At 40.9% G+C, this 25,552-nt stretch overlaps 1 protein-coding gene across 1 annotated transcript; it reads left to right on the top strand.

Annotated features, from left to right (window-relative positions):
- Positions 1–825: 825 nt before the first annotated feature.
- pinx1 (PIN2 (TERF1) interacting telomerase inhibitor 1) lies at positions 826–25,323 on the top strand. Its single transcript, XM_073493165.1, has 7 exons — positions 826–899; positions 1,460–1,569; positions 1,687–1,779; positions 2,500–2,587; positions 3,306–3,395; positions 9,261–9,343; positions 23,368–25,323. The coding sequence occupies exons 1-7, from the start codon at positions 881–883 to the stop codon at positions 24,184–24,186; spliced, it is 1,302 nt and encodes a 433-aa protein (XP_073349266.1). The 5' UTR covers positions 826–880; the 3' UTR covers positions 24,187–25,323.
- The last annotated feature ends 229 nt before the right edge of the window (positions 25,324–25,552 follow it).

Raw genomic sequence — 25,552 nt, 5'->3', positions numbered from 1 at the left:
ACTATGACACTGTGGTACTGGCCGCAGGTTATGTAGCCAGAACATGTTGTGCAATGCTCTGTTTGAGTTGGGCACAACATAGTTTGGTTTTGGGTGGAGCTTGACTAATATATTAGTGGGCTGATATCAGCAGATACAAGCAGATTCCAGACACACAGCCTATAGGCTATTGGTTTTGGCATACGGATGTCACGGTATGCAAAATAAATGGCAGAAATTACATGAATCAGTCTCCATCTTTTAAATATGGATTCTTGTTATATGGATAATATAAATTTGTGGTATGTATATTTTTAGTTATTATCTTGTCTTATTAATTGTCATGGTTGAATTTTAGTTGAATACAAAAAATATGTATTTTTTTTAAATATATGATATACAATTATTCATAGGTCATGTTATTGTTCACCTATGGAAAATCCTTCCTCAGTACATCTTAGTCACGACTCTAATACATGGTTTAAGAGTCTATGTATTAATACAATAATTAATATTGCTGACATTTTTGGTACCAGCCCTTTTTTCTTTAGTTGTATATCAGTATTAGACACAGAAACCCAATTACAGTCGGGCAGTTGCTAAGTAGTTTTAGGTTCACTGGAGCTGGCTAACACAGCAGCACACGTTGCATGTTTTTATGCTGTGAATGTGTGGCTGTGGCGCCCTCTGTTGGCGAAGAGAGTCCCTTGCAGTGATAAGAATAAAAATAACGATAATATTCATGGTTAAAAGTAGTTTTTTATCCGTGTGTAAATTCTACACACAATGAATTTCTTATAGTGATATGTTCACGCAAATAACCAACGTGGCAACGCATTGTCTTCAGGCATTTTTTTAGGAACCCTACTCGACTGTCGTCAAGCTGTTTAAGGACCCCAGGATGTCCATGCTTGCCGAGCGTATGTACAAGCCTTCTAAAGTTTTTTATGAATATTTCTATTTTTCTTTCAATGTAACAATGTGTGTTTCTATGTGTTGTGTTCGCGAAAAACACCCCTACCACCTCTCAAGAGGCTTTCCTCCGAAAATATTCAGTAGTTTGTGTTTTTTTCAAGTATTCGGGTAGCTAGCATTAGCATTAGCAACAGCAGTCTGTGTAAACACGTGTTGTCTCTTCTAACTTTGTACCTCCACTGCAGTCACTTGTTATTAGCTCATTACAGCTAACTTTATTGTCATTAATGGTTGGATATTGCTTTATTTACATGCATTGAATCTGCGGAAACTGTGACATGGTTGTCTTAACGAATGGTTGTAGTGTATTGCTCCTTTTCCCGTAATGTTGACAGCTGTCAGTCAATGTGTTTGCACGTACAAGACATCATTTTAGAGGGAATTATTACAGCGCATGTAAACGCAGTATCTATCTTATCTTGACTGGCGTGGCTTGACCTAATAGTTTACGTAATGTCTTTTGTCCGATGGCTGTTATGTAATGATGTTGATGCTCTGTGTCCAGCCCGGAGGAAACAGAAGTGGTCTGTCGACCCCAGGAACAGCGCCTGGAGTAAAGATGACTCCAAATTTGGCCAGAAGATGCTGGAGCGAATGGGCTGGTCCAAGGGCAAGGTGAGTGTTGAGACGGATCTCTACTGTTTCAGGTTTCTGTAGACATTGGCAGTGTACTGTATGGGTGGGTTGTTGAATATCAGTCTCACGTGATCTCTTTTCTGTTTTCATGTAAAGGGCCTGGGCAGAACTGAGCAAGGCTCCACTGATCACATCAAAGTGAAGGTTAAGAACGACAACTTTGGTCTGGGAACCACTGCCAGCCATGAGGTACACACATGTAACACTTGACTGAAATCATTTCTTGCCCTGCTCATTGATCAGTATTTCTTTTCTTATTTTATTACACCCTAAAACCAAATACGTCTGCTTTTGAGTGTGAAGTTGAAGAGAATATATAATCAGCACATTATTCTCAAGTTTATTTGTAGGTTTAAATGCATGGGCACAGTGCATGCTTATGTTATGGGAGGGGGTGTTTTTAATCAACATATCATTTCTCATGAGCAATATTGCAGCCTCTTGAAGTACATTTATTTCAGTACAGATTGTAATGACAGTTTTGCTGCAGAAATACTAAGACATGTACATTAATACCTGATTTCAGAGCACCATAGTAATATTATGCTAATATTGCAGTCATTTTCCCCAAAACGTATGTCATGTTTCAAATTAATCACTATCAAAAATAATTACAGGTCACTTAATTCCCCTGCAGATATTTGCAGTTCTGCTTGTGTTAGCTACTGTTGCTCTCTGTTAGCGGAGAGGAGAGAGGCACTTAGATGCAGCACCCAAGAACATGCACAAAGTCCAGTCCAGCAGCATTAAACACATTAAACAAATCGTCTACAGGCAACCGAGAGAGACAGGGAAGGTCTAATTTTTCGTCATGTTACAGTCCACTCACATATGGCTATTTATGTTTCATAAATGTAAAATGCTACAAATTGTTACATAGAGCCTCTTCAAGATCTGCTGTGTTCACAGGACAACTGGATCGCACACCAAGATGATTTCAATGAGCTTCTTGCTCAACTGAACAACCACCATGGCCAAAACAACAACAAAAACACTGGTATGTAAAAACAGCATAATACTGTACTGCATAATACTGTATAGTGTACTGCTCAAAACTGTGTGTTTTTCTTAACAAATCAATTATTCCTTTGTCTTAATTATTTCAGTAGAAAACCAAAAACAGTCCTTCCCACCACAGCTGACAGTGTTTTCAAGCACTTAATCATCCTTGGTTGTGTAAAAAGAAAAGTAACTGTTACTATTCAGTATTTATTTGTCTTTAATTTGATGTGTTGTAATAAAGAAATAGTCAATTACATTTTTTTTTTTTTAGTAAAGAAAACCAAGTGACAGTATACATTTATTGCTTTTGGTAGAAAGCAATTCTGTAAACTTTAATTGTTGCAGTTGTGTAATTTTATTAGACAATCTATCAATCAATCTATCTAGACTTGGCACATCCTATTCACTTACTTTTGCGAGGAAACTGTGATTCTGTATCAAAAGACACATGACTTCAAAAATTAGTGTGGTTTGTTATGATTGTTGTTGTATTACTTGGACACTGGAGGGCGCTGCACTGCAACATTTAGGAGAGAAAAACCTTTGGATACTGTCACTGTCATACAATGAACATCTTCATTATCACTGTTCTTGGACACAAAGCAAGCATAGAATACTGTTATTTCCAGGTTGTCAAAGAGGTGTAATGCTGCATAACTTATTAAAATTGTATCTACATGTGACATTTATGTTTATTTCTTACATTTCCTTAGAACCTCCACCAGAGGAGAAGAAAGGATTCAGCTTGGAAGAGAAATCCAAGAGTTCCAGAAAGAGGGTCCATTACATGAAGTTCACTAAAGGTGGGTTTTACAGACAGACCGCAGAGGGATAAACAGGAAGATGTTCTCTGTGTGCACAGTTGTTTCCTTTCTCATTCTCATCAGTCATTACATTGACTACCTGTAAAACTGTCTCTGTAGTATCAGCCAGACTGCATCAACTGTTCATCACGTTGTAAGCATTTTCTCCACTGAAAATGGATCTGCATTTTTCTGTTTCAGGACAACCATATACTGATTTAAGCTCAGCTCAGTTTTTTTTCCAGCAGCAACTCAAGTGTGCAGACAGACAGACGGCCTCCTTTAGTCTGGGTTGAGCCTTGATCATTTGGCTCAGACCACAGATGCTGATCACAGATCTGTGGGCCTGTGCCGGGTCAGTTGGCCCGGTCAGTGCTAGGGGAGGTTATTAATAACTCTTCCTTCTACTTTCATTACTCCTTTACACGTCAGGAAGTCAAGATTTGCTGGTCAAGGCCGGTACACTGATAGGCACGAGGAGGAATTTTAGTGTTCAGGACCACTGGAGACCAAAATGAATAACCACTAGCCCATATTTTACTGCTGAGTTGCTTTACTTGGAGCATAGTTCAGTGATTACAGGCTCAGTTTCTTAATAAGATTGTCACAGTTTGCAGGAAGTCTCTTTGTAAGAAAGTAGTGCACGCTAATCAAATATTAACATATGGTAAAGTGCTTGTCCTATAATCGTTTTTGGTATAGAGTTCAATTGTACCTCATCAGGTCAGCATACATGGGAAAACAAAATATCTCAACTCTTGCCTCACCTGGAAGAGCCTTTTCTATTTTACGTCATTCAATAGCAACTTCCTGTTTCCTGTTTGGGGCATCTGGCATGTCCATTTACTGCACCCCCCCACCCCCACCCCAAGCAACAACACCTCCCAGGGGCTGTGTGGCCCATCAGATGACCCTGCCAGATAAACGTGGCCTTAGTCTCTCCCCCAGACCCTTTCACCCTGTTTTCGTGATCTTAATTTGGCAGGAGCCAGAAAAAGACCTCGTCCCTGATGGATGAGATGCACCAGACAAGATTGCACATACGTATTCCTTCCTGCCCTCACTCTTTATACTCACTTCACTGAAGTCCTGCAACTTAATTTTAACTTTGCACCGGATCCAGGGATTTTTTTCTCACTTTTTTTCACATTGGAGGCGTATAACGTTAATATCTCAGGGGAAAAATCGGTTGTAATTAGGTAGCTGGTATCAATGACTGACTACAAAAGGGGGACTTCCTTGGTGAAGGTATGGGCTCCACTAGTGCCATTCTACTTCCAACTGGGTTCATAGTTGTTTTGTTTTTTTAAATTCCTCTAAATGACAGCATATGACCTTACCTTGAGGAGAATGCAAGCGTCAGAGTATATGTCTGTTATTACTGAATTTCGGCCATACAGAACAAGTACTGGTCGTTTGTTTCAATCAGCCAAATATAGCCAACTCTTGAACAGCATTAAAAGAAAAAAACAACACAAACGCTACGATCTGCTTTGATGTGTCCTACATGCTCTCTCACAAATAGTGCAGAACATCTTGTCGATTCCTTCCCCCTTTTTATGGCCCACTGGTGTGCACGGTGCACCTGTGGAGCGGGGCTGTGTGCACAAGATGACTGGGTCAAGTGTTAGATTTGAGATCAGTGAAAAGTTGAGTATTATTTGAACCTTAATGCACATCTAAAAACTTGTAGAAAAATACAGCTCAAGAGAGTACTGCATGCCCAGTGCGCTGTGTGATTGGCTGCCTACTTCAACTTCTTCCGCTTTTCTTGTTTGAAACATCTTTATTGTGTATTTTGGCCGTTGTCGCATCTCTAATTTCTCGAGAATCTGGAGCCTGATGCTTGGTTGTTGGGTCTTGCTGGCCTCAGCTGTAGTACTTGTTCAACACTTGTTTGTTTTTTTTTGTTTTTTTTTATAAAACTAGCCCAGGGATGTCTGCTTAGCCTTCGACATTTCGGAGTTGTGTTAACTGCTGCTGAGCCAAAGCGTGGGGCTGTTGCTGGAGTATACGGCTTGTGAATAATGCATTGTGAGTTACAGCTAGCGGCAAGTCAGAGGAGGGACTATCTTTCCTGCAGTTTTGTCTTTTTAATGGTGCAAATGGAGAAATTCATCGGCTATTTCCAGTTTGGCTGGAGACTACAGCACATGTGAAAATTAATTAGGATTAGGATTTGAATGTTAATAATTGTTTTATATATAAACATATTTTTTGGCCAGATCTGCCACCCCTACACTAAACTGTGAGCTCATTGAATTGGTACACTTCAATTTAGGCCTCTCCATCCTTACTGGTATGTTTCCCTCTTCCCCAAAACAACCTCAATGACCTCATGAAAAGCACCACAAACAATACCCTGCTCACGAGTAATTCAAGCGGCCACATTTGTCTGTCGTTCGTCATTGGACATTTGTGTTGACGGTGAACTTGGGCCTCTTTTATTGTCCTTGCATTTGGATGCGCTGTACCCCGACAAGCCGTCATCTGATAAAGTCTGATCCTGCAGGACTTTAAGTTCTAATCCATTTGAGGAGATCCCTTCCATTACCACCACCAGCTGTTTATAAATGTCAGGCGAAACTAAACCGCAGGTAGCGAATGACAGATAAGACGTCCAGTCTCTTTCTGTATCTTTATTTTCTCAGATTGTCAGAAAAGCAGAGAGAGAAGCAGTTAAGAGGATATGTAGGTGGGAATGTTTCCACTGGAATTCAATCTTCAGACATTTTTTGTCTCTGTAGGCGTCAGACCCGTCAACCAAACCGTTTTTGGCAACGTGACACCACGTTTCTTCTTAAAGAGGCTGCAAACTGTTGTCATGCAACAGAAGGGACACTGGCAATACTCGTTTGTCTATTAGCGACTCATAACTTAAGCGGAAACCTGAGAGTTGAGTACTCCGCCTGCCTCGAGTGGTCTGACACGCATAAACTGTCAGTGCACTTTGACTTAGAAACAGTTTTGAGATAGTTTTGGAAATACTGATGGTCCTCAGCAACACCTACAGGAAATTCTTAATTATTTATTTATCTTTTATCGTTTGAATCTTCTTCCCATTGTTGACATAGCTTTAGTGTGACCAGCAGCAGCTTGTGGTCTGGATTGGCATGGGCAACCAAAGAGTTACCTGGCAAACACATAACCAGCCACGCCTGTTTGCATGCTTCCACCGACCGCTCCAGTGTCGGCTGCCCTCCCTGTGAAGCTGTTGCCAAGTTAAGGCTTGGTAATAGATTTAGTGTTGCTAAGCTCGTTACATGAGAGGTTGAAAAAGTCATGTACTACTCTCATAGTTCTGGATGTAAACGGATCATCTGCGAACAAACAGAGGTCAACAGTTTAAATACATTTCATTAAATACCTGATTGCACATCCAGTAAGATAAAAAAAAATACAGTGAGAGACTTTAAAATTATATTGTTGACTCTGTCTTTAAGACTAGTTTGGCTAGTCGTTTATTATTGATTGGTTCGTTGACCTTGAGATTATATCTGTAAAAAACATTTAGGGTTGGACTCACAGAGTAACTCATGATACGATCAAAATAGCAGGGGTCCAGACATATTTTTCACGACAATCATCTGTGATAGATCACAATGTCTTTCAAACTGAATAAGAAAAACACATCTTAAAGGGCAAAAAGCAGGAATTATGTATTTATTTACTGGATTATGGTGTCCGTGTCACCAAATTTGAAGGCATGTAGCTTAATACCTCTTTTACACTCGCACTGACTGCAACTTGTTCATGTCCATGTGTGCCATCATTGGCATGAAATGGCAATAGACTGGAAAGACGCCAAACTGCCAGAGAGCAGAATATTGCTCGAGTTAAATTGTTCAAAGGGAGGATACAACTATGCTTCACTGAAATATTTTCAATCTGTGTAAATGACTCAACAAGAAGTTATGAAGCAGTGACTCCAGTCAAACTGGCAGGTGCATCTGTCTCCAGCCCCTGCATGCTTTAATATAAGTAATGAAATCTGGCGCCAGTGTGTTGATGACGTATCGCACATTGCTTCCAAAATCTTGTGCCCTCAGTAGAATCTTAGGACCTTGGAAACATCTTGCTCTCTGTCTCAGTGCAGGTCGCCTCCTTACTCTCTCCTGCTCTTTATTGATATCCTGTTTTGGCTGCTTCCCTCACTGCCAGCACTGAGGATTGATGGCCTTTGTTTGCGGGGAAAGGCACCAAAATCTCCGCTGCTTAGGTCCGGGGGCCCACAGCATAAACCAGTAACCCAGTTTTAATTGCTGCCTCCATCTATCACCTGTCAGGGCAGCAAGGGTGGTTGATGCAGAATTTAACTACAGCTCTCCATCCGCTGCTCTGTGGGGTTGCCTTTATTGCAGTCTTTGGGCTTTTAACAAAACACATTTTTGCATTTACTGCAAAAAATCATTACCTTTTTATAAATTATAGTATATTATCAAGCTACTAAGTTGTGTTCTTTCATTCCTCTAAAAATATATAGTCTACCTCCAGTCCTGTGTTTAATTTGGTGACATTGATATGACCTGGTGCTAAGTAGGGCTGCAACTGACCATTACTTTCATTGTCGATCAATCCGTCAATTATTTTCTATGAATCGATTTAGTTGTTTGGTCTATAAAATGTTTGGCCACAACCAAAAGAGTTTTTCTGTCAAAGAGGAGTAAAGAAACCAGAAAATATTCAGATTTAAGAAGGTCGAATCAGAAATCTTTTTTCCAAATTGATTAGTTGACAGCTAATTGATTAATCATTGCAGCTCTTCACCATTAATTTAATGTAGCAGGTTTTTTTTTGTAGTAATTTGTCAGTTGATCACATTTGTGTATTTCTCTGTACAACCTCAGTGATTCCTTGGTCTGGTTCGACCAGTTATCAGTGCTGACAGTTGCTGCCGTTTCAGCCGTGTCCTTGGAAACCAGCATGTATTCACTAACAGTTTCCACTGCACATTAGCAGCGCCCATGCCCTCATCCTGCGTAATGGTATTCAGCCACCTTTTGAGAGTTTATGGGAAAAGAAGTGTTAAGCTCCTTTTTTATCAGAACACTGTTATTTGCACTTTCACCTGAAAGCCAGAGAATTTTGACAGGTACTTCCTCATCCAAACAGCAAAAAGGTCAGATTGGGCATAGTTTTACTTTTGACCTGTGTTCACTAGATGACAAACACCACAGTCCCCCCTCCCGTCCTGCTCATTTATTTTAGTTTTCAGCGTACTTTCTTGGTTTTACTTCTTAGACGTGCATGTGCAGCGACTTTCAAAGCCAAGAGAAGGGGGAGATAGAGGTTTAAAAGCAATAAATAACCAAGTGTTATCAGAGCCCCACTGAAGGAAGAGGATGCAGCTGTACGAACAGGACCCGGGCCTGAGACAGACGACTGTATGCTTCAGGAGTCTTTGAGGCCTGGCTTGAAAATGGGAATCCGGAGGCGTGGCGTGGCGGACCTCGCCGTTGGTTTATTTTTCTTTGCTGTTTTATCCCTGAAGCAAGAAGCAAGCCACGCAAACCTCTCTTTTCTTTAGTGAAGAGACCACCTCCTCCTACCTTCGACCCCACCCGACACACACATACAGACACACAAACTAATGTTTTCAACTGCTTTCAGGGTTGTCTTGATAAAACAGTTGCCCTTAAGTTGTTTGTATTAAAAGAAATTGAAATGTATTAATATGTTATGTGATGTGTTTTGTCGGTGGGAGGGTGTGTGTTGCAGGAAAATGGCACTATGAAGTGTTACAGTCAACTTTTGGCACATTTGCAAAAATAAAATTCCACAATTGTTTAAATTAGCCTCATTTCTAAAGTGAATTTGAATTTGGTGTGTGATTTTTAAAAGAAGTGATTTTTTCCCCCCTTTTAGGGAAGGATCTGTCATCTCGTACTGAAACCGACCTTAACTGTATCTTTGGGAAGAGAGCAAGATCTGCCAAAGAGCAAGAGCAGGTAAGAGACGTCACAATTTACATTACCCAGTTTGCTTCAAAGTTTAACTTGGAGAGCAAATTCAATTCAAATTCAATCAAACATATCCTTTTTATTGTTTGATTAACCTGCAAACAAAGGCAAATCCAACATTTTCTAAAATATGCAAGAACTTGTACTGACTTTAACACTTAGTGAATTAAGATTTTACTCGATTTTAACAACATAGATATAAAACACCCATCCAAAAACAAACGTTATTCATATAATTGAAGCCTGACCTGCATGTCAGAAAAAAATTAAACTTATTCATAGTTTGAAAGTGTGTTTAAGTAATCGACAAGGTGCAGAATTATTTGGGATCTTTCACAGTCAGATTTTATGATCAGACACACCTGTCTGTCTCTCCAAACCAGGAAATGTAATCACGACTAATACCTACAAAGTATTGTATTCATATGATCCAGTCAGTCAGTCTTTCCCGTTACAAAATATGTGTAGTCGAGGTGTAGGTTACTCTTTTTGCAGTGAAACAGTAGTTTCCTAAAGAGGTCAGGCCTCTGATCTTTCTTAACCCAGTCAATGTCAACTGTGCACTGGGGGAGGAGGTGGCAGCATACCTCTGTCCAGGTGGCTCCAGCTTATCTGCCTCTGTCTTGGTAATTAAGGATGACCACTGGTGCTGATACCTCCATCAGTCGCTGCAGTATCATGTGATCCTTCTGCTCCTAGCTCCTGAGCAGCCTGTGGCCCTAGATTAGTTGTGTCACAGTGTGCAGCTTTAACACCGCCAACGGGCCACTGATGGCGGCAAGAGCACCTAAATCCAGTTAAAGGATTTGCACTCTTACCCCCTACTCCTCTCTTTGCACTTCCCTCTCTTCTCTGCGTCTGTCTTGGAGCACTCACATCAGGTAGTTATAATGCCAGCGGGCATTATTAAAGGCAAATCCAAATTGGGGTGAGGTGTGCAGAAATCTGAAATGATGACGGTTGCAAAATAAAGTTCTCTTTTAGCTCTTGGCATTGGTGGCCGGTCACTTCAAACGTCACTTTGCCATTTGGCGTTATGCTGGCTCTCATGCTTTTGAAACGTAGCTTACAGGCTGAGACAGGTGCAACTTGCATTTCAGGCTCAGTGAGTTCCTTTGGCCTACTTACCAAAAACATAACCATGACTATTTTTAAATTAAACTGTGTTATGTCTCTTCCATTTGTCATAAGCTTTGAAGTTAGAAATGGCCTGCCTCGGAATTAAATAAACAGTCCTTCAGTTCTTTAACATTAAACATAAAAAATAATTTCAAATATCTGCTAATGAAACTTGTGCATTTGAACATGTTAATAAATTTACAGTTGAAAATGTTGAAAAGTCTTAGACAAAATCACAATAATCCCACCAGTGAGATTTTGTAAGAATATTTTGTAGACACTCAAAAACAGACTTTCGACTTGAATGTTCATGCAAAATCAGAAAAACCTAACTGTAGGATTATCATCAAAGACATGAGAAGTGATGCAGACACTGAACTTCCGTGTACTTTATGAAATAAAATAAATTCACTTCATTTCTCTTCAGTCTTCATTTCTTTAAGTTCTGCCGACCCCATACAGAACCTGAAGGACAATGACAAATGTCGCTTTTGGACTCAGACACACAGAAAAGCCTCTTGTTGGCTTCCTCTGTTTATCTCAAGCATTTAGCTTGAAGAAATTGGCATCTTAAAAATCCATAAATTGCACGAGAAAAAACCTCCTCTATTCCCCTGCAGATACCGAGCCATAACATCACAATGGCTTCTGCTCCCTAGCTGATTAACATTGGAAATGCAAGCAATACACACCATCATTTTCTCCCTAATCGTTTGGTTATGGGTTGTTATTTTTCAGCCAGGAGGGACACCATTGACCATATCGAAAACACTGAACACAATTACAATGGCTTCCCATGAGGCCTTGTGTTAAAGCCCAGCAACATCTGAGGTAGCTGGGAAGAGGTAAAGAGGGTGATGGACCAATCAAGCTCTAGGCATTGTGAAGGATCTCCTGTGAGTGTGTTCGTGACACTGCCAGTGACCCTCGCTGCACCCTGATCTGTGCTTACAGTCCTGTAAATACACGCCTGTTTATACATACATGAATTATCTCAATACCCCAAAGAATTGTGTTCTTAAGCAGTGACTAGATCAACATTAGGAGGTTTTTCTTAGTGGTGGAGTTGATTTGCAGGGGTTTGCACATGCTGCCACCGGTCGCATTATCACATATCTGCATCCCGACAAGGCCAGGAGACTCGACCAAATCTGGATCGGCTTCTCCAAAACTACCCTCCTTCCCGCCTCATGAATCTTCCAGCACTTCACCCACCACCCACTGCTGTCTCTTCAGTCTCCCTTCCACCAGTCCCCCACTGCTGGGGTTTTCCTTCCTCCTGCAGTGATGTGCTTCCTGCTGGCCTCTTATCGCTGCTCACAACGCTCCCTGAAACAGACACACACATACACACACTCAGCTGTCCCACATGCCTCTGTTCATCAAAGGCAGTACTTAATGTGATGAAAAGACCATACGAGCACATGGGACAGATTATTAACTCCTTCATAGTAATTGTTTGTATATAGGTAGCCACTAAGTCTCAACCATTCTAGTGTTTCATCTGAACTACTTTCCTTTAGGCGTTAACCTCATGTCCGAGCCCCAAGGGCCGTATTGTAGGGTAAACTTCCCTTTGTCTCAATTAACCTTTTAAGTTCAAACATTTTCCATTTTAATGTATGATGTATTTTGCATGAAAATGTCTTTTAAATTAAATCTAGAATGAAGGAGGAACGCTTTTAATAATTTCGGAAACCAAAACCGACAATTGCAATCGACCAGAATGCAGTAGCTGTCATTAAAAGAAACATTAAAAGTGCAGGTTTGTCTCCGCAGTCAGCTTTAAATTTTAAATGAAAGACTCGTTTGGCAGGAAAAATGCTTTATTTTCGATCTTTAGATTATAATTAAATAAGTCTAAGTGAGTGTTGATATTAAAAGCACATCAATTCATTCCGTCCTCGCAATGTATGACAGAGCGCTGACTTTAAGCACTGACATTACACCAATCATCTATTTATTTAGAACACACTTAAAGATCATTATATAACATTTCTGTATTGAAATGACCTATGTTGTATCACATAAACCCAAAAGTCATTAACAATGATCAAACCCGGAGTGATATTACATTTTATTCAAGGTAACAGTTTATTTGGTCATTGTAAAACAATACATTACCTCGTCAATGAACATTTCTGCCTAAGTTACGCAGATAGATTTTCATCCACAATAATGGTGGTTTGTGGTATGTACGTGTACATAAATTGACAGGACCAAAGATTGCAAACTCATCTTAACATAATCCAGTCATGTACAGCACCACCACTAACTATGGCCTTTTAAGGATATCGTTTATTTCACACATTTTCAACAAAAACTGAACATTTTAATATTTTTGAAAGGTAGAATTGATGGCTGAGCTGTTGTATTTCAAATTGTATTGAGTGTACAGGTGCACCTCTGTGTGTACCTTTACGCTTGTGCAATTAAACCTGTATTTACCTGTTAAATACAAACCAATATCTACAAGATAAATGGATGACCACTGTTTCATCCCCAACCTCTTTCCACCTTACCTTATAGCCACCTGAAAATGTATGCCTAAAACCATTATTTACACTCCCTGACCAGTGAGGGTTATCAAGCTATGGTGGAGCACCTGTCCATCTACATGGCTCTCTGTTATCCATCACCCATCCCACGCTTGCGAGTCCCCTCCATCTCCTGCCTCCTCTTGTGCCCCTCCACACAATTACTCACGGCATGACAAACGACAGGCTCTCTCTGCCGAGATATCAAAAAGCCCCGGCCACTTCTAAATGAAGCCACTTTGGCAGCCCTGTGCTCCCCGTGCTTATCGGCGGGCGAGCAGTGCCCCTGGCCGTCCTGCGTCCCCCTCTCCTTCCCCCTCCTTCTCCACCACCGTGCCCTCCTCAGGGGGTTTAGTTAGGGGAGCCACATGGAGGGCCAGCCCGGCTTGATTTATCTCCCTTGCCCCTCTGCCCGGCCACTCAGGCAGGCCGAAAGAGCCGACGAGGCTCCAACGGGCCTCAGCTCGAAAGCCCGGCATTAGCTGAAATAAACCATTCTGCCGCCCAGTGAAAAATGTCCTCTGATTGGCTAATTAATCAGTCAAAGGGGAGCGACGCGGCTTGTGACTTGAGGGACCCAAGCGGGCGACCGCAGAGGGCCTGCTGATAAATAGACTCCCCGCCGATTCATACATCAACAAAAGTTAGTCATTTTTTAAAGCCGCCAGCTCAGATGAAAGGTGGAAACAAGCCATGGTTTTATTTTCCACCTACATCTCCCTCTGTATTTCTTTTTTGGGGTGTGTGTTTTTGAAAAAGACAAAATTCTGATATATTTTTGGGGGGGCGATGGTTTTCTTACTTTAAAAGCTTCATATTTTTATTTTAAATGACACATTTCTTAAGTGGAAAATGCCACTTCGTCATTAGGCCACTTACTATTACTCATTGTAATAAATCTAAAAAAAAAAAAAAAGATTTTTGTTAACAATCCTCAGCATAACTTATCATATCATTTTACTTTAGCTTAATGCAGTCACTAAATTACATTTTAAGTTTACTGATTCAGCCTCTCAATCAACATAGTTAAAAAAACAAATTCCGTTTCTATATTGAATCAAGTTTGTCAGTAGATCTTACAGATACGACTGTTTCACTATTAGAAACATCAATATTGTTACATTACCGAGCTGTTCATTAGTTTTGCACTACTTAAGTGTCAGGGAAGAAAAATGGTTGAGCGCAATTTGGCACAAGGCTTGTTTTGACGTCTGAACCTTCCAGTCAGACGGTTGGTATGGCGCACCCTGCTCTCGGGTCAGCATGACCCCTGCGGCCTCTCCCACTCCCACTCCTGCTCAGGCACAAAGGGCTGAGGATCAAGCCTCATCGGGTGGCACCTGTTGCAAGTTTTTTCTGCCCACGCGTCGTCCACATGAAGGATCGCACGTCAGCGGGGCCTCCCCCGATACCACAATCTTAAGGAATATGGGACAGGGGCGGCCTGGGCTGGGGGCTCGAGCGTTTGGCAGATGCGTCGGCGAGGCGCCAGGGAGCCAATGGGCGGAGTCGAACAGTGAAACTTTGCTGACGGCGCAGAAGCAAAATGTCTTTTCGGTACAGAATTTGTCTGCACTCTAGTTCAGGTTTCACAGGTTGCTGCTGAGGCCTGTGAACAGCAAAGGGAAGTAGTGTTGAATTGTTATTCGGAAAGTGTGTCGCACTTTAGTGTAATCATTTAAGAGTAAGACATTTTTTATTTCAGTTTGACTTCAGGTACGTACGCAGACTGACGACTCCTTCACCATTTAATAACTTCCATTACTGTTATTTTAGAGCTCTATTTTTAGAGACGTTAGGTAATGAAGACTTGCTCAGATGACTGGTGCCGTATATATTAAAGCATTTGTTTGTATCAAGCACAGTTTTTTTTTGTGAGGTTTGTGGAAGATTTAGTTGCACAGTTTGGGGCAGGGGGGTTTCGAGGTTCCTTCCTGAAGACATTGACTTTTTTAAAATAAAAAGTAATGGAATATGACATGATTTTGGACCATTGGACCAAGTCCACTGGGGATTAACTACAACCATTAGATCCAGGAAAAGTCGTTTAGTCAATTTGGATGCTCTCCACATTGATTTTTTTTTATTCTTTTGACTTAGACGGTGTGTAAACGGACTTGGGTGTTGCACTTAAAATGCCCTAGAATTGTAGGGAAACCCCTGAAGCAGTTTAATTTTAATTTGATGTATTGTTATTCTTCACAGGGTTAGCGGTCTGTCCTGTCACAACAGGAACGTATCAGGATTATTCTTTACTCGCTACAGAGTTCCACTGTATTGTATAATTGACAGTATAAATAGAAATATGGCACTGGAGCACAGAATAAATTTTTTGGCTCACCTGTCTATCAACTTGCAGCACTAATCTGTTGAAAGGGGACGCCAGTGTAAACGTACGTTGTCGTAGTGCGGTTGGATCACTTTGAATGGGGCCTGTGCACTCATGCCCATGAGTGCCGGGCTCATTGTGAAGCCGAGGAGCTCTAATTCATTCTCAGATAACATCTAATTGCCTCAAGCAAAAGCTCTCCCTTTCTTGAGCATGTTTGTTGACAGGCCCTTTTGCTTCTACCCCCCGAAAATATCAAGACCCGCCAAGTCACACATGCACACACCCCTGCTGCAAAGACACACACACGCAGCACACACACACCACCTACCTCCCTGGCAGTTGTGTGGACGGCTCCCTCCTGGCCATGCCAGCTCGCTGACACTTACAGATTAGCGCAGGACAAAAAAGAAAAAGAGAGCGTCCGTCTCTTAGTTACAGGCCTAAACTAGAATACATGGGGCCGGGGTAATTACCGCCTGGTGAAGCTAACCGCCCAAAGATTTCCAGCCCTCTCGGCTGTTTACAGCCACCGACTACCGTTTAATCACTGACTCTTTAATCTAATAAATCACAGCTGGGGAAAATAATCACTGTATCTTCCCTCTCTGGGGTCGGGGTGGGGGGACCTCTATGCTCTTGAGGGGGGGGCATTGTCGGCAAGCGTTTGCAGTGTTGAACAAGCACAGGGCAGTCACGCTGCATGCATAATGTTGTCTTCATTTGTTACTTATGATAAACGTTCTCGCACCGGGCACAAAGCGCAATTTTTCAAAACCCTTTTTTTTTTTTGGTCCTAACTACACACAGAAAGTATGCCTTTAGCAAAAGTATTGCTTTGTGGAAGCTTCCATGTGTGGCATTTAATGTTTTTATGCTACATCATTTTACGGTTTCTGACTTTGTTAATTTGTGTAAATATTACTTTGCGGAGGACAAGGATAAATATCAGTATCACTTTCGAGGCAGCGACATTACTTATAAAAATATTGATGGTCAGCGGAATGGTTTGCTTATTTACCAGGGAATAAGGCATCAACCTGTTTTTATGTCCGCCCACATCAGGCTCATGAAGGATGGGCTGCTGCACTTGTGTGCTCATCAGGGAGAGACAGCTGGCTAATCAGGGCCTGATCCATAGACCCTGAGTATCGCCAAATTTATTATTGTGGCAGGACAATGAGGGCACACTCATGCAATTACAGACCCAACCAATATTGGCTTGAAATTATTGAAAGAAAAAAAAACAGCAAGTAATGCAAACAGGCAGTTTTTTAAGAAAATAAATGGGCAACTGCAGCTTTGTCAAATGCTAATTAACATGTGAGCAAGAAGGTGACTTTATACTTTTGAATGAGCTGATTGGTTGAACATAACCTGTAATAATCACCTGTTTTACTAACTTTTTTAACCTCGCAACTTTGTTTTTGAATCTTTTACACCAGTGTATGAGGTTTAGATTTTTTTATGACTAATACAGTAGACGCAGTATAACCAGACACCATTGTTCATTAGATCTCCATTACTTTTAAACCTCATCCCCACACCTTGAATGACTTATAGGTTTAGTATTAATTGGGAGGGCCGACCTTGTTACAGTCTGCTTTAAAGCTACCATTGAATAGCCATTTAATGAATGAATTGTTAGTTGACGTTCTTTTCAACAAGATGGTTAAACAAAAAGTAATTCATTACTTGTCAATTGGGTTATCCATAAAAACCTCTCAGTTAACCCCAGATTACGCCCATTTTGTCAGCAAACACACGGTTTCCTCGTTGCATCGAGGAAACAAGGCTGCTGAATGCTTTGCTGCACATTTTACAGGACCTCTGTGATGATGATAACCAGATGATGGACAATCAGGAATCACTTTATTGTTAATGCTTTGGATTAAGGCCACAACTAACCAGTGTGTTCATAATTAAGTATATCTTTGTATTCAATCAATCAGTCTACAGGTCTATGGCTAGTCAATTAAATGTCAGAAATGTTGAGCTTTCCTGTCACTTCACTTCGAGGAGCAAAGGATTTATCGTCAGATGGTGCCCACAACCTTCAGTATTGCAAGTACAAATATTAGGAAGGTCCTATGCCAGTCGGCAGAAGCTGAATAAGGACTGATCCAGGCATTAAATGGACCTCCTTGGCCATTTACTTACTTTGTTATTATAACCTATCGTGCGCTGACTCCAGTCAGTTGTCAAAAATGGTCCATACACTCTTTTAAACATTGGAACAGTTTGCTGGTACTTCATATAGTAAAGGATTGAGAATTATGAACAAATTAACAGGAACCAGCAGTTTCGGTCAAAGGAATCCACACCGACAGCCAACTGAGTGCCGTTGCGCTGTTATGTTTTGCTATATTTCAGGCACATGACCAGTTTGAATCTGGTCCAAACCAAAGTGTGGCCATATTGGCAATCACCCTCTACAGGTTGTATATAAAACGCTATATTTGTTTTAATGTACAGCCCTTCAGCTATCACAAAAAACTGGATTGTTTGACTGATTTACTTTTTAGGTAGGCTACTGTTGTGTACTCTAGTACTTAATGTACACTGTGAAGCTGATAAGTGAATGGGAAAATTTAAAAGAATAGCAAAGACTCATTTTAAAAGGCTTTGGATTGGGATAAAAAAATTTCAAAAAATTGATAGATTTTGGAATTTTATTCTCAAGAAATAAGTAGACACAAAGTAGGTTTGCTTGCTAAAGGTTTCAGATGTTGTAAAGTAATGTAATGATGTAAAGTTCAATAAATGTTTCTGCTGATCGTTTTGAGTCAAAAAAGTTTGACATGTACTCCAGTGAACCTTTCCCACCGTCCCTCTGCTGGCTTGATCGACTCTCCTCCTGAATGTGTTGGCCTCAGTATCTTGGCACGCTGGCACATGTCTTACCGTTGGCTTTCCATCGGCTACATTAGCAGGGACAGATAGAACTGGAGTGTCTTGAAGGAGGCGGCCTGTTGAATGTCTTCCCACCCTCTCCTTTTCTCTGGGACCCTCTGCGGACCCTCCCTGTGTTCCCTGCCCAGCCCCAGCCCCCGCCAGGGGAGAGAGCGGAGCAGGAAGGGCCCGATAGCCAGCCAGACCGCTCCTCTGCCGAAGGAGCCTTATCTCAGAACTGCACACAGTGCACGGAGCGCATCCTTTTCCTGGGGTTCTGGGTCCTGGAGGAGGAGGAGGGGGAGGAGTAGACATGGCTGGATATAGGTGTGTTCTCCAACCCTCCACTCCTCAACCCCTCTGTGTTTTAGCCTGGGACTGTCCTTTTCAATCGTCCTTCCCTTGTTCCAGCAATTATGTAAACTGATTTTAGAAATTTGAAATGAGATTTTTCCTTTCTTGAGCTGTAGGTTTAAAAGGCAGATCCTTTTTTAAAATGCCCTAAACATTACAGGAAATAAAGTTTGCTCTTCAGCATTTTGTTATGCATTATGTTTCAACAAAAACAATCTAAGCCACTATGGTATTTTTATCTTTTAGCAGGACAAGGTTTTATTATGCACTGTATATTGAAGGGTTTAATTGCCAGGGCTTCACCTCAAACCAGTTCAGTGAGTAAAACTTAAAACTTCTGCAGAAAAATGATCTGCATTTAGCTACCACTGACTACAACTAAAGTCTTTTCCGGTGTTCTCATAGTACTTTGAAAAACCTTTTACAATACAAATGTTGTATTTGAGGAAAAGAACTTAAGGCCTTGAAGGGTTTTGAAAATAGACAAAGGCATGAGTCATTGAAAGGGGTTTAAGTAAAAAAAAAAAATTAATAACTTTTTTTTCTTGCACAAAAATATGAACAGTTAATGTAAGTGAATAGGCCAGGATCTACTGTCTGCGTGCATCTCCTGCAATTTTTCTGCCATCACTGTTGACACATTCAAGCCTCTCTTTCTTTTTAATCGTAGTCGCTGAGCTTCTGTAAGCCCGCTCATACTCATTATAAAAACTCTCAATGTTTTAACCGTAATTAACTGTGATCCATGTCTTAAAATCTGCTGTGTTGGGTCCTTGGATTTGAGTGAAATGGACCTGGACAGTTTCTGAAAATTAATATAATTTGATCTTTAAGAAGAAGACTGCTTACTGCAGTTGTTTTTTTAAAAAAAAGGCTTGAGTAATTCTCTTGGCTGCAAGGGTTTTCACTGTGAGTCAGTGTTGTGACTATCCAATTCAGGAATGTAAACTAGCAACTAGTCTTTTATTTTTTGCTGACATTATGTAATAAATACATGACAACCCTTTCCAAATTTTAAAATGACAAAATGTTGGTGGTCATGAAGAAAAGCAAAGTCACTAACAGAAAATGTAGTGATTGTTCCCATCCTGGAAATTAGGCATGACACAATATTGATGCAGTGCTTCCATTTTGGTATAATATATTCTTTAAATTGCTTTTTGGATGGTTATATTTTGTCCCTTTTTTATTATGACGCTTGTATCTGAATACATCCAGTCTGCAGGTTGAGTCTCATGCCTGCTGTATACTACATCCTGGCACTCAAACAGAAGTGGTGACTGATAATAACAGGCCAGAGAAAATAACACACACCTGAAAATAGGGAAACAAGATCTCAAACATAACTGCCGAGTTGTTTCTTAGTAACACGTTGCCCTCAACAAAAATCTCCAGGGCTGCCAGTAATGCTGACTGGATCTGTAGGTTTACCAATACTGTACGTGCGTGTGTCCAGCACAGCACTTTCCCTCCTGTCGGATCAGGGTCTAATGGAGATCCCCAGGCAGTGAGGAATGAACCACATACCGAGTTCCAGCCACTTCCCCCCTGATGAAGAAGATGTTTCTCCCTCAGTCACTCTCCTTCTCCTTCTCCCCCCTTCGTTCATTCACACTCTCTCCCTCTCTTGAGAGTAATTTCACAGGCAGCTCTAAAGTGGCCCCCAGCCATCTTCCCAAATCCCAGTTACATGTTGTTTGGCGCTGTCAGCTCTAAGCCCCATCTCCACTCTCCCAAGCAGAGAGGATGCCATTGTGCGGTAACAGGGAGTATAGATTTTCTCTGGGAAGTTGGAAAGTTTTGCTTAATGGCACCTCACCTGAAGGGCCTGATCCCCCTTGTTAGAAGTTAGGGGGTTCTTTCTAGTCGAGGTCTGAGGTGGCAGAAAACTTTGTTGTCCTTTTGACACGCCCAATCCCCCTGCTTTTTTGATTTAGCCTCAATCATGTGCTTCCTGACAGCTTCTGAATACATCCTTTTTAGATGTAATACAGTCAACAAATTACTCATGTAATACTCACACAGATCTCAAGACTCACGATGTCCCATCGTCCTGGTGACAATGGAAAGTTGTACGTATGGGTACTCAAAACTATCACTTGGCAATTGACAAACTGAGCCAAGTGCTGACTACAACAGAGCCTATCGTTGCATGCTGTGAGCATTGTTATGCCTCTCCACAGAACTGTGTCATCACTAATTACTAAAGACTTAAAGCAGCGGCAGTTTAAGGAACGGCTCTGTCTGACTTAGTGACTAGTGGGTAGCACATTCCTGCGGTTTGTATGGCTAGTTACATGGCTCTGAAGCTGTTAAAGCTAATATAGCTAACAGCCAAACACACAGCAAGACAGAGTTTTTGTTCAGAGGAACACAAAGCCTCAAACAGTGAATTAATTTACTAAATCTCTTGAACGGACTACAGTTAGGAGGTAAAAGTACTTTAAATGATCATTTTTGGACATTTTACTTTCACTCCAGGACGGTTATGATTGTTTTTCGGGATGGCTCCAGGACGGTGGTGGGGGAAAAGTAATCCCGGAGCCCTGTAAATCTTAGTTTTACATGCATAATTTACAGGCCAAAAAGAAAAATTGATGCGAGGCTTTATTCGCAGAGCAATCACTTCTCCCCATATTTATCAATATATTAGGTTGCAAAAACAATGGTATGGAGATATATTGATTATGAAGAACCTTTAACTGGGTTAAGACTAATAGCTTGGAGGATTTCATTGAAGTCCCTGGTGGCTAGTTTAAAAGAAACAACACTTTTGGTATATATAGATATACTGTGCACTTGAAGCTCCAGAGGAAGCCCAGCACATTAGTAGTAACGTCACTCTGCATTTTAGTCTATTCATGTCCCACAAGACCTGTTCACATCTACATCCACATTGTTTCTCTAGTCCATCCGTTAGCTTGTCTATCTCAATCAGTGTTGAGGGTCAAAGTGGCCTAATCTGAATGTAAAAGCTTAAAGGCCACACCGAGAGGTGAGTCGGCACAACACGGTGTTTTCAATTCATCTCTAATCTGTAAGGGTTTGAAAAATGCCATCCACTTCACCATCTCTGAGGTAATACACGGAGCGGCAGCATTGTTTAGTGCGAATCTCAGGAGGAGCCTCTGTATTCTTCTGGACAAATCATTATGCATTGAGTAGGCCATTAGGAAAATGAAGACAAATGGGTCGCAGGGGTGAGGTGACAAATTGTTCGCGCTGTAGAGTTAAATCTAGACTGTGTTGTACCTCATAGTTGTAAAGTTGGCCCCGTTTGAGAACGTAGCCTGAAGGTTGGAGAGACAGAGATTGCGTCGGTGACCGGACTGACTCGTGTCCCCAGATTGGAGACATGGAGACATGGAGACACTCTTTCCTCCTTTTTTAAACAACTATTCTCAGTGTGTCTTTTAGCAAATCATTTCCCGACAAAATGTGTATCAGATGTTGCCCTTGCTGATTGGCAAGGACATTGCACAATCACGTATATGTTGCAGGGGGAAAAGTCTCTTATCTTTAAAAATATGATAAAATATGCCAAATACCAGAAGCTTGCATTAGCCAAGCAGAACAGTGACCAGATAAACTGTGGTTTCTTGCCACAATAGTCAGAACGAAAAGATATTGGTGAAGTTGAGTGGGTTGTAGGGGTTGTAGGGGTTCCCCAGCAGGAGGAGGATTAGGATTTTAACTCTTATCACATTTTTGTGGAAGTTGAAAGGAAAAGGAAAGAAATAGAATTGGTAGTTTGATGATGGTGATTTATAGAGATCCTGGTGAGCTCACTGATTTACTACAAAGACTTTATCTTGAAACCTTAAGATGAAACATTATTCAAAGGGGATTCCTCGAGACAGCATCCACTAAAATTGGGCATCCATGGTCTAATTGGCATCTATTGTGGGAGTCACTGACATGAAACAGCTTGGTAACCCCTGGCCGAGTGGTTAAGACCGATACGATATGACCAGTGTTCCTTGTTCAGTTCCAGCTGGGGGTCTTTGTTGCATGTCGTACCCTCCTCTGCTCCCTACGTTTCCTGTCTGTATCTACAATGTCTAATTCAAGTAAAATGCCAATTACATCACAATTATTGTATTTTATAAAAAACATTTCATTTTCATTAAATGGTTTTCAGAAAGGCACTGAATGATTAAGGGTATAGCCTGTTGTCATTGTTGTTTTGAATGAATTCCCCATTTATTTTAAGAGTAGTTCACTCAGCCTAGAATAAATACTTAAAGTGGCTCATCCAAAACGCAACTTTAGGTGACTCTGCTGTTGCACACACTCATTTTACGATTGCCAATTATGCAATTATTTAAAAAATGTAATTTATTATGATAAATGAAATATTTCTGTAAACTGTCAACACTTGAGGTTTATATATCAGATAATATATGTGTTTTGTCAGACCAGTGCCTTCACACATGCTATTGTTTCACACTGGGAAGCTTTAATAGTGAGGGGCTGTTGGAGATGGATGGCAGTTAAGGAGCTGACTGTGCAAGGACACACAGCTGGATGTTGTAAGAAGATGATGATGAATGTCAGATGCTTATTTTAAGGTGATCCTTTAACACCTATTGTTACATCAACATCCTATTTTGGGCTCTTTTCACTCACCAAAATCTGCCTGGTTAATCTGCACGATGATTGACGGTCACTTAAGCTCCTCGGTCCACCATTGTCTTCTGTCTATTTCTGTGTAGATTCTCTACATGCTGCCTTAAATCCTAACTCTGTCCTCTTATTTGTGTTTTTTGTTTTTGTTTTAGGAGAGCAACAGCAGTGATTCTCAGGGTGAGACGGAGGAGACTTCTACAGCTACTCTTACTTCTACTAAACTGGATACAGAGTCCATCGCCAATACTGTGACAAGCACACTCAGTATGCAGGAGTATTTTGCACAGCGAATGGCTCAGTTGAAGAGGGCTCGCGGAGGGGCCCAGAGTGCATCACCCTCAGTGGAGGCTGAGGCCGACGAGACAGCGGGTCCATCTGAGGAACCCAGTCCCATCCACACCAGCACCGAGGACTCAGAAGAGCCCAAAAAGAAGAAAAAGAAGAAGAAGAAGAGCAAAGAGTCTGCAGATAAGCTGGAAGTGTCTGAAGAGAACAGTAACGCTCCCATCGTAATAGAGGATGATGAAGATCAACAGCCGGGACCTCCAGAGAAAAAGAAGAAGAAGAAGAAGAAGAAGGGCAAAGAGTCTGCAGATGTGCTGGAAGTGACAGAAGAGAACAGTAACGCTCCCATCATAATAGAGAATGATGAGGATCAACAGCAGGAGCGCCGGAAGAAGAAGAAGAAGAGGAAAATGGACGAAAACGAAGAAGCTACAAATGAGACCTGTAGCTCCACCTCTGAGGAGCTGCCTCCGTCCAAGAAGAAGAAGAAGCATAAAAAACACAATAAGGAAACTGAGCTACTAAATGGACATGAGTCAACAGAGGATCAAACTGTAGAAGCTGAGGTTGTTCAAAAAGAGAAACACAGAGAAGATGTGGACGATGGAGTAAAAGAGGAGGGGGAGGTGGTGGTAGAGAAGAAATCCAAAAAGGACAAGAAAAAGAAAAAGAAACATCAAGAATAACTCAGAAGGGGGACTTGATACTCAAATTCTCCCATTATCCCAAACATGATCATGGGGGCACACATGTCATGGAGTCATTGCCTTTATGAGTAAATGTGTTTTGTATATATACAACCTATTCATAAAGAACATGTTGCTACAGTGAGGAGAACAGGAAGTTTAATGACATTAAAAACCTCAAAGTTGCCCATAAAGCCACTGGGAATCACCATAGTTGCAGAAGTACCTTGATTTAAAGAGTTGAGTCATTGTGGGGAATACATATTCGCTTTCTTTCTAAGAATTACATGATAAGGTCAGAACCACCCTCATGTTTTTACAGTAAATATGAAGTTAGTGTCCCTATAAAATCAACATGCCTTTTTTTCACTTGATTGGTGAGCTTTAGAGGGGCTGATTGGCTGATGTTGGTGTTAGATGGAGCCATGCCAGGTGTTTCTAACGTCTATATGCTAAGATAATCTAACTCTAGCTGCTGGGTGTATAGCTTCATATTCAATTGACAGTGGTATCGTTCTTCTCACCAACTTGTTTGAATAAGTGTATTTCCAAAAATGATTAACTTCTCCTTTAATCAATTAGACTGATCCATCTCTCGACATGTGTCATTCTCTGTAATGTCTTAAATGTATAAATACAGACATCATGAGTTGAAACACTTTTTAATATGACTGCATCAGTGCTGACATGAGGTTATCTTTTCCAGGGGCCAATCATGAATTTCCAAAACACCACCAACATGTTATGTCATGTTTTGCCAACAAGGTTAAAATGCATTTTTTCAATTACCATCAATTGTCTTAGAATCTCATATGCATCAGCATTACTATTTATTGAAGCAATATTTCACAGTGGATTTTGTTTACTTGGCAGTAGTAAGTTGTAACCATCGTTAGACACTGGATATCTCCTTATGAAATGAAACATTCATTCAAGTGACCCCAGAGACTGTTTTTGTCTAAAAACAGAAGAAAACATATTTGCAGTTTCTCTGATGTTTTATGAATTGACGATTGTGAATCGATGTTAATGTCATGATGCGTTGATGGAAATCTTAAAACTCTGTAAGAAAACAGACCGACGTTTGTTCTTGAACAGGATCAGATAATTTTTTTAATAAATCCAAATAGTCATGAATGCATGTTTTATTGATATCTTTTTTTATTCCTTCAGGTTGAGTGAAATGTATGTGAACATATAAATAAAACAGTAGTGAGTAGGAGCAGGTTTCCTTCAACTGATTAGCTGTTGAGGTAATCTTAAAAAATAAAAGCAGTCACCTTTTCCACTTCCAAACGTATTTTACAAGGTTACGAAATCTTTTCTTTGACTTGACAGATGAGTTCTTAACAAGCTATTCTTGTTC

This window comes from Pagrus major, chromosome 22, assembly GCF_040436345.1.
Source record: "Pagrus major chromosome 22, Pma_NU_1.0".
In the NCBI taxonomy this organism is placed as follows: domain Eukaryota; kingdom Metazoa; phylum Chordata; class Actinopteri; order Spariformes; family Sparidae; genus Pagrus; species Pagrus major.
The sequence above is the reverse complement of the archived record's forward strand: the minus strand, read 5'-3'. Positions and strand labels throughout refer to the sequence as shown.

Coding starts and splice junctions, on each gene's coding strand:
- pinx1 (XM_073493165.1), top strand. Junction 1,570..1,686: donor TGGGCTGGTCCAAGGGCAAG/GTGAGTGTTGAG, acceptor TTTCATGTAAAG/GGCCTGGGCAGAACTGAGCA. Junction 2,588..3,305: donor AAACAACAACAAAAACACTG/GTATGTAAAAAC, acceptor ACATTTCCTTAG/AACCTCCACCAGAGGAGAAG.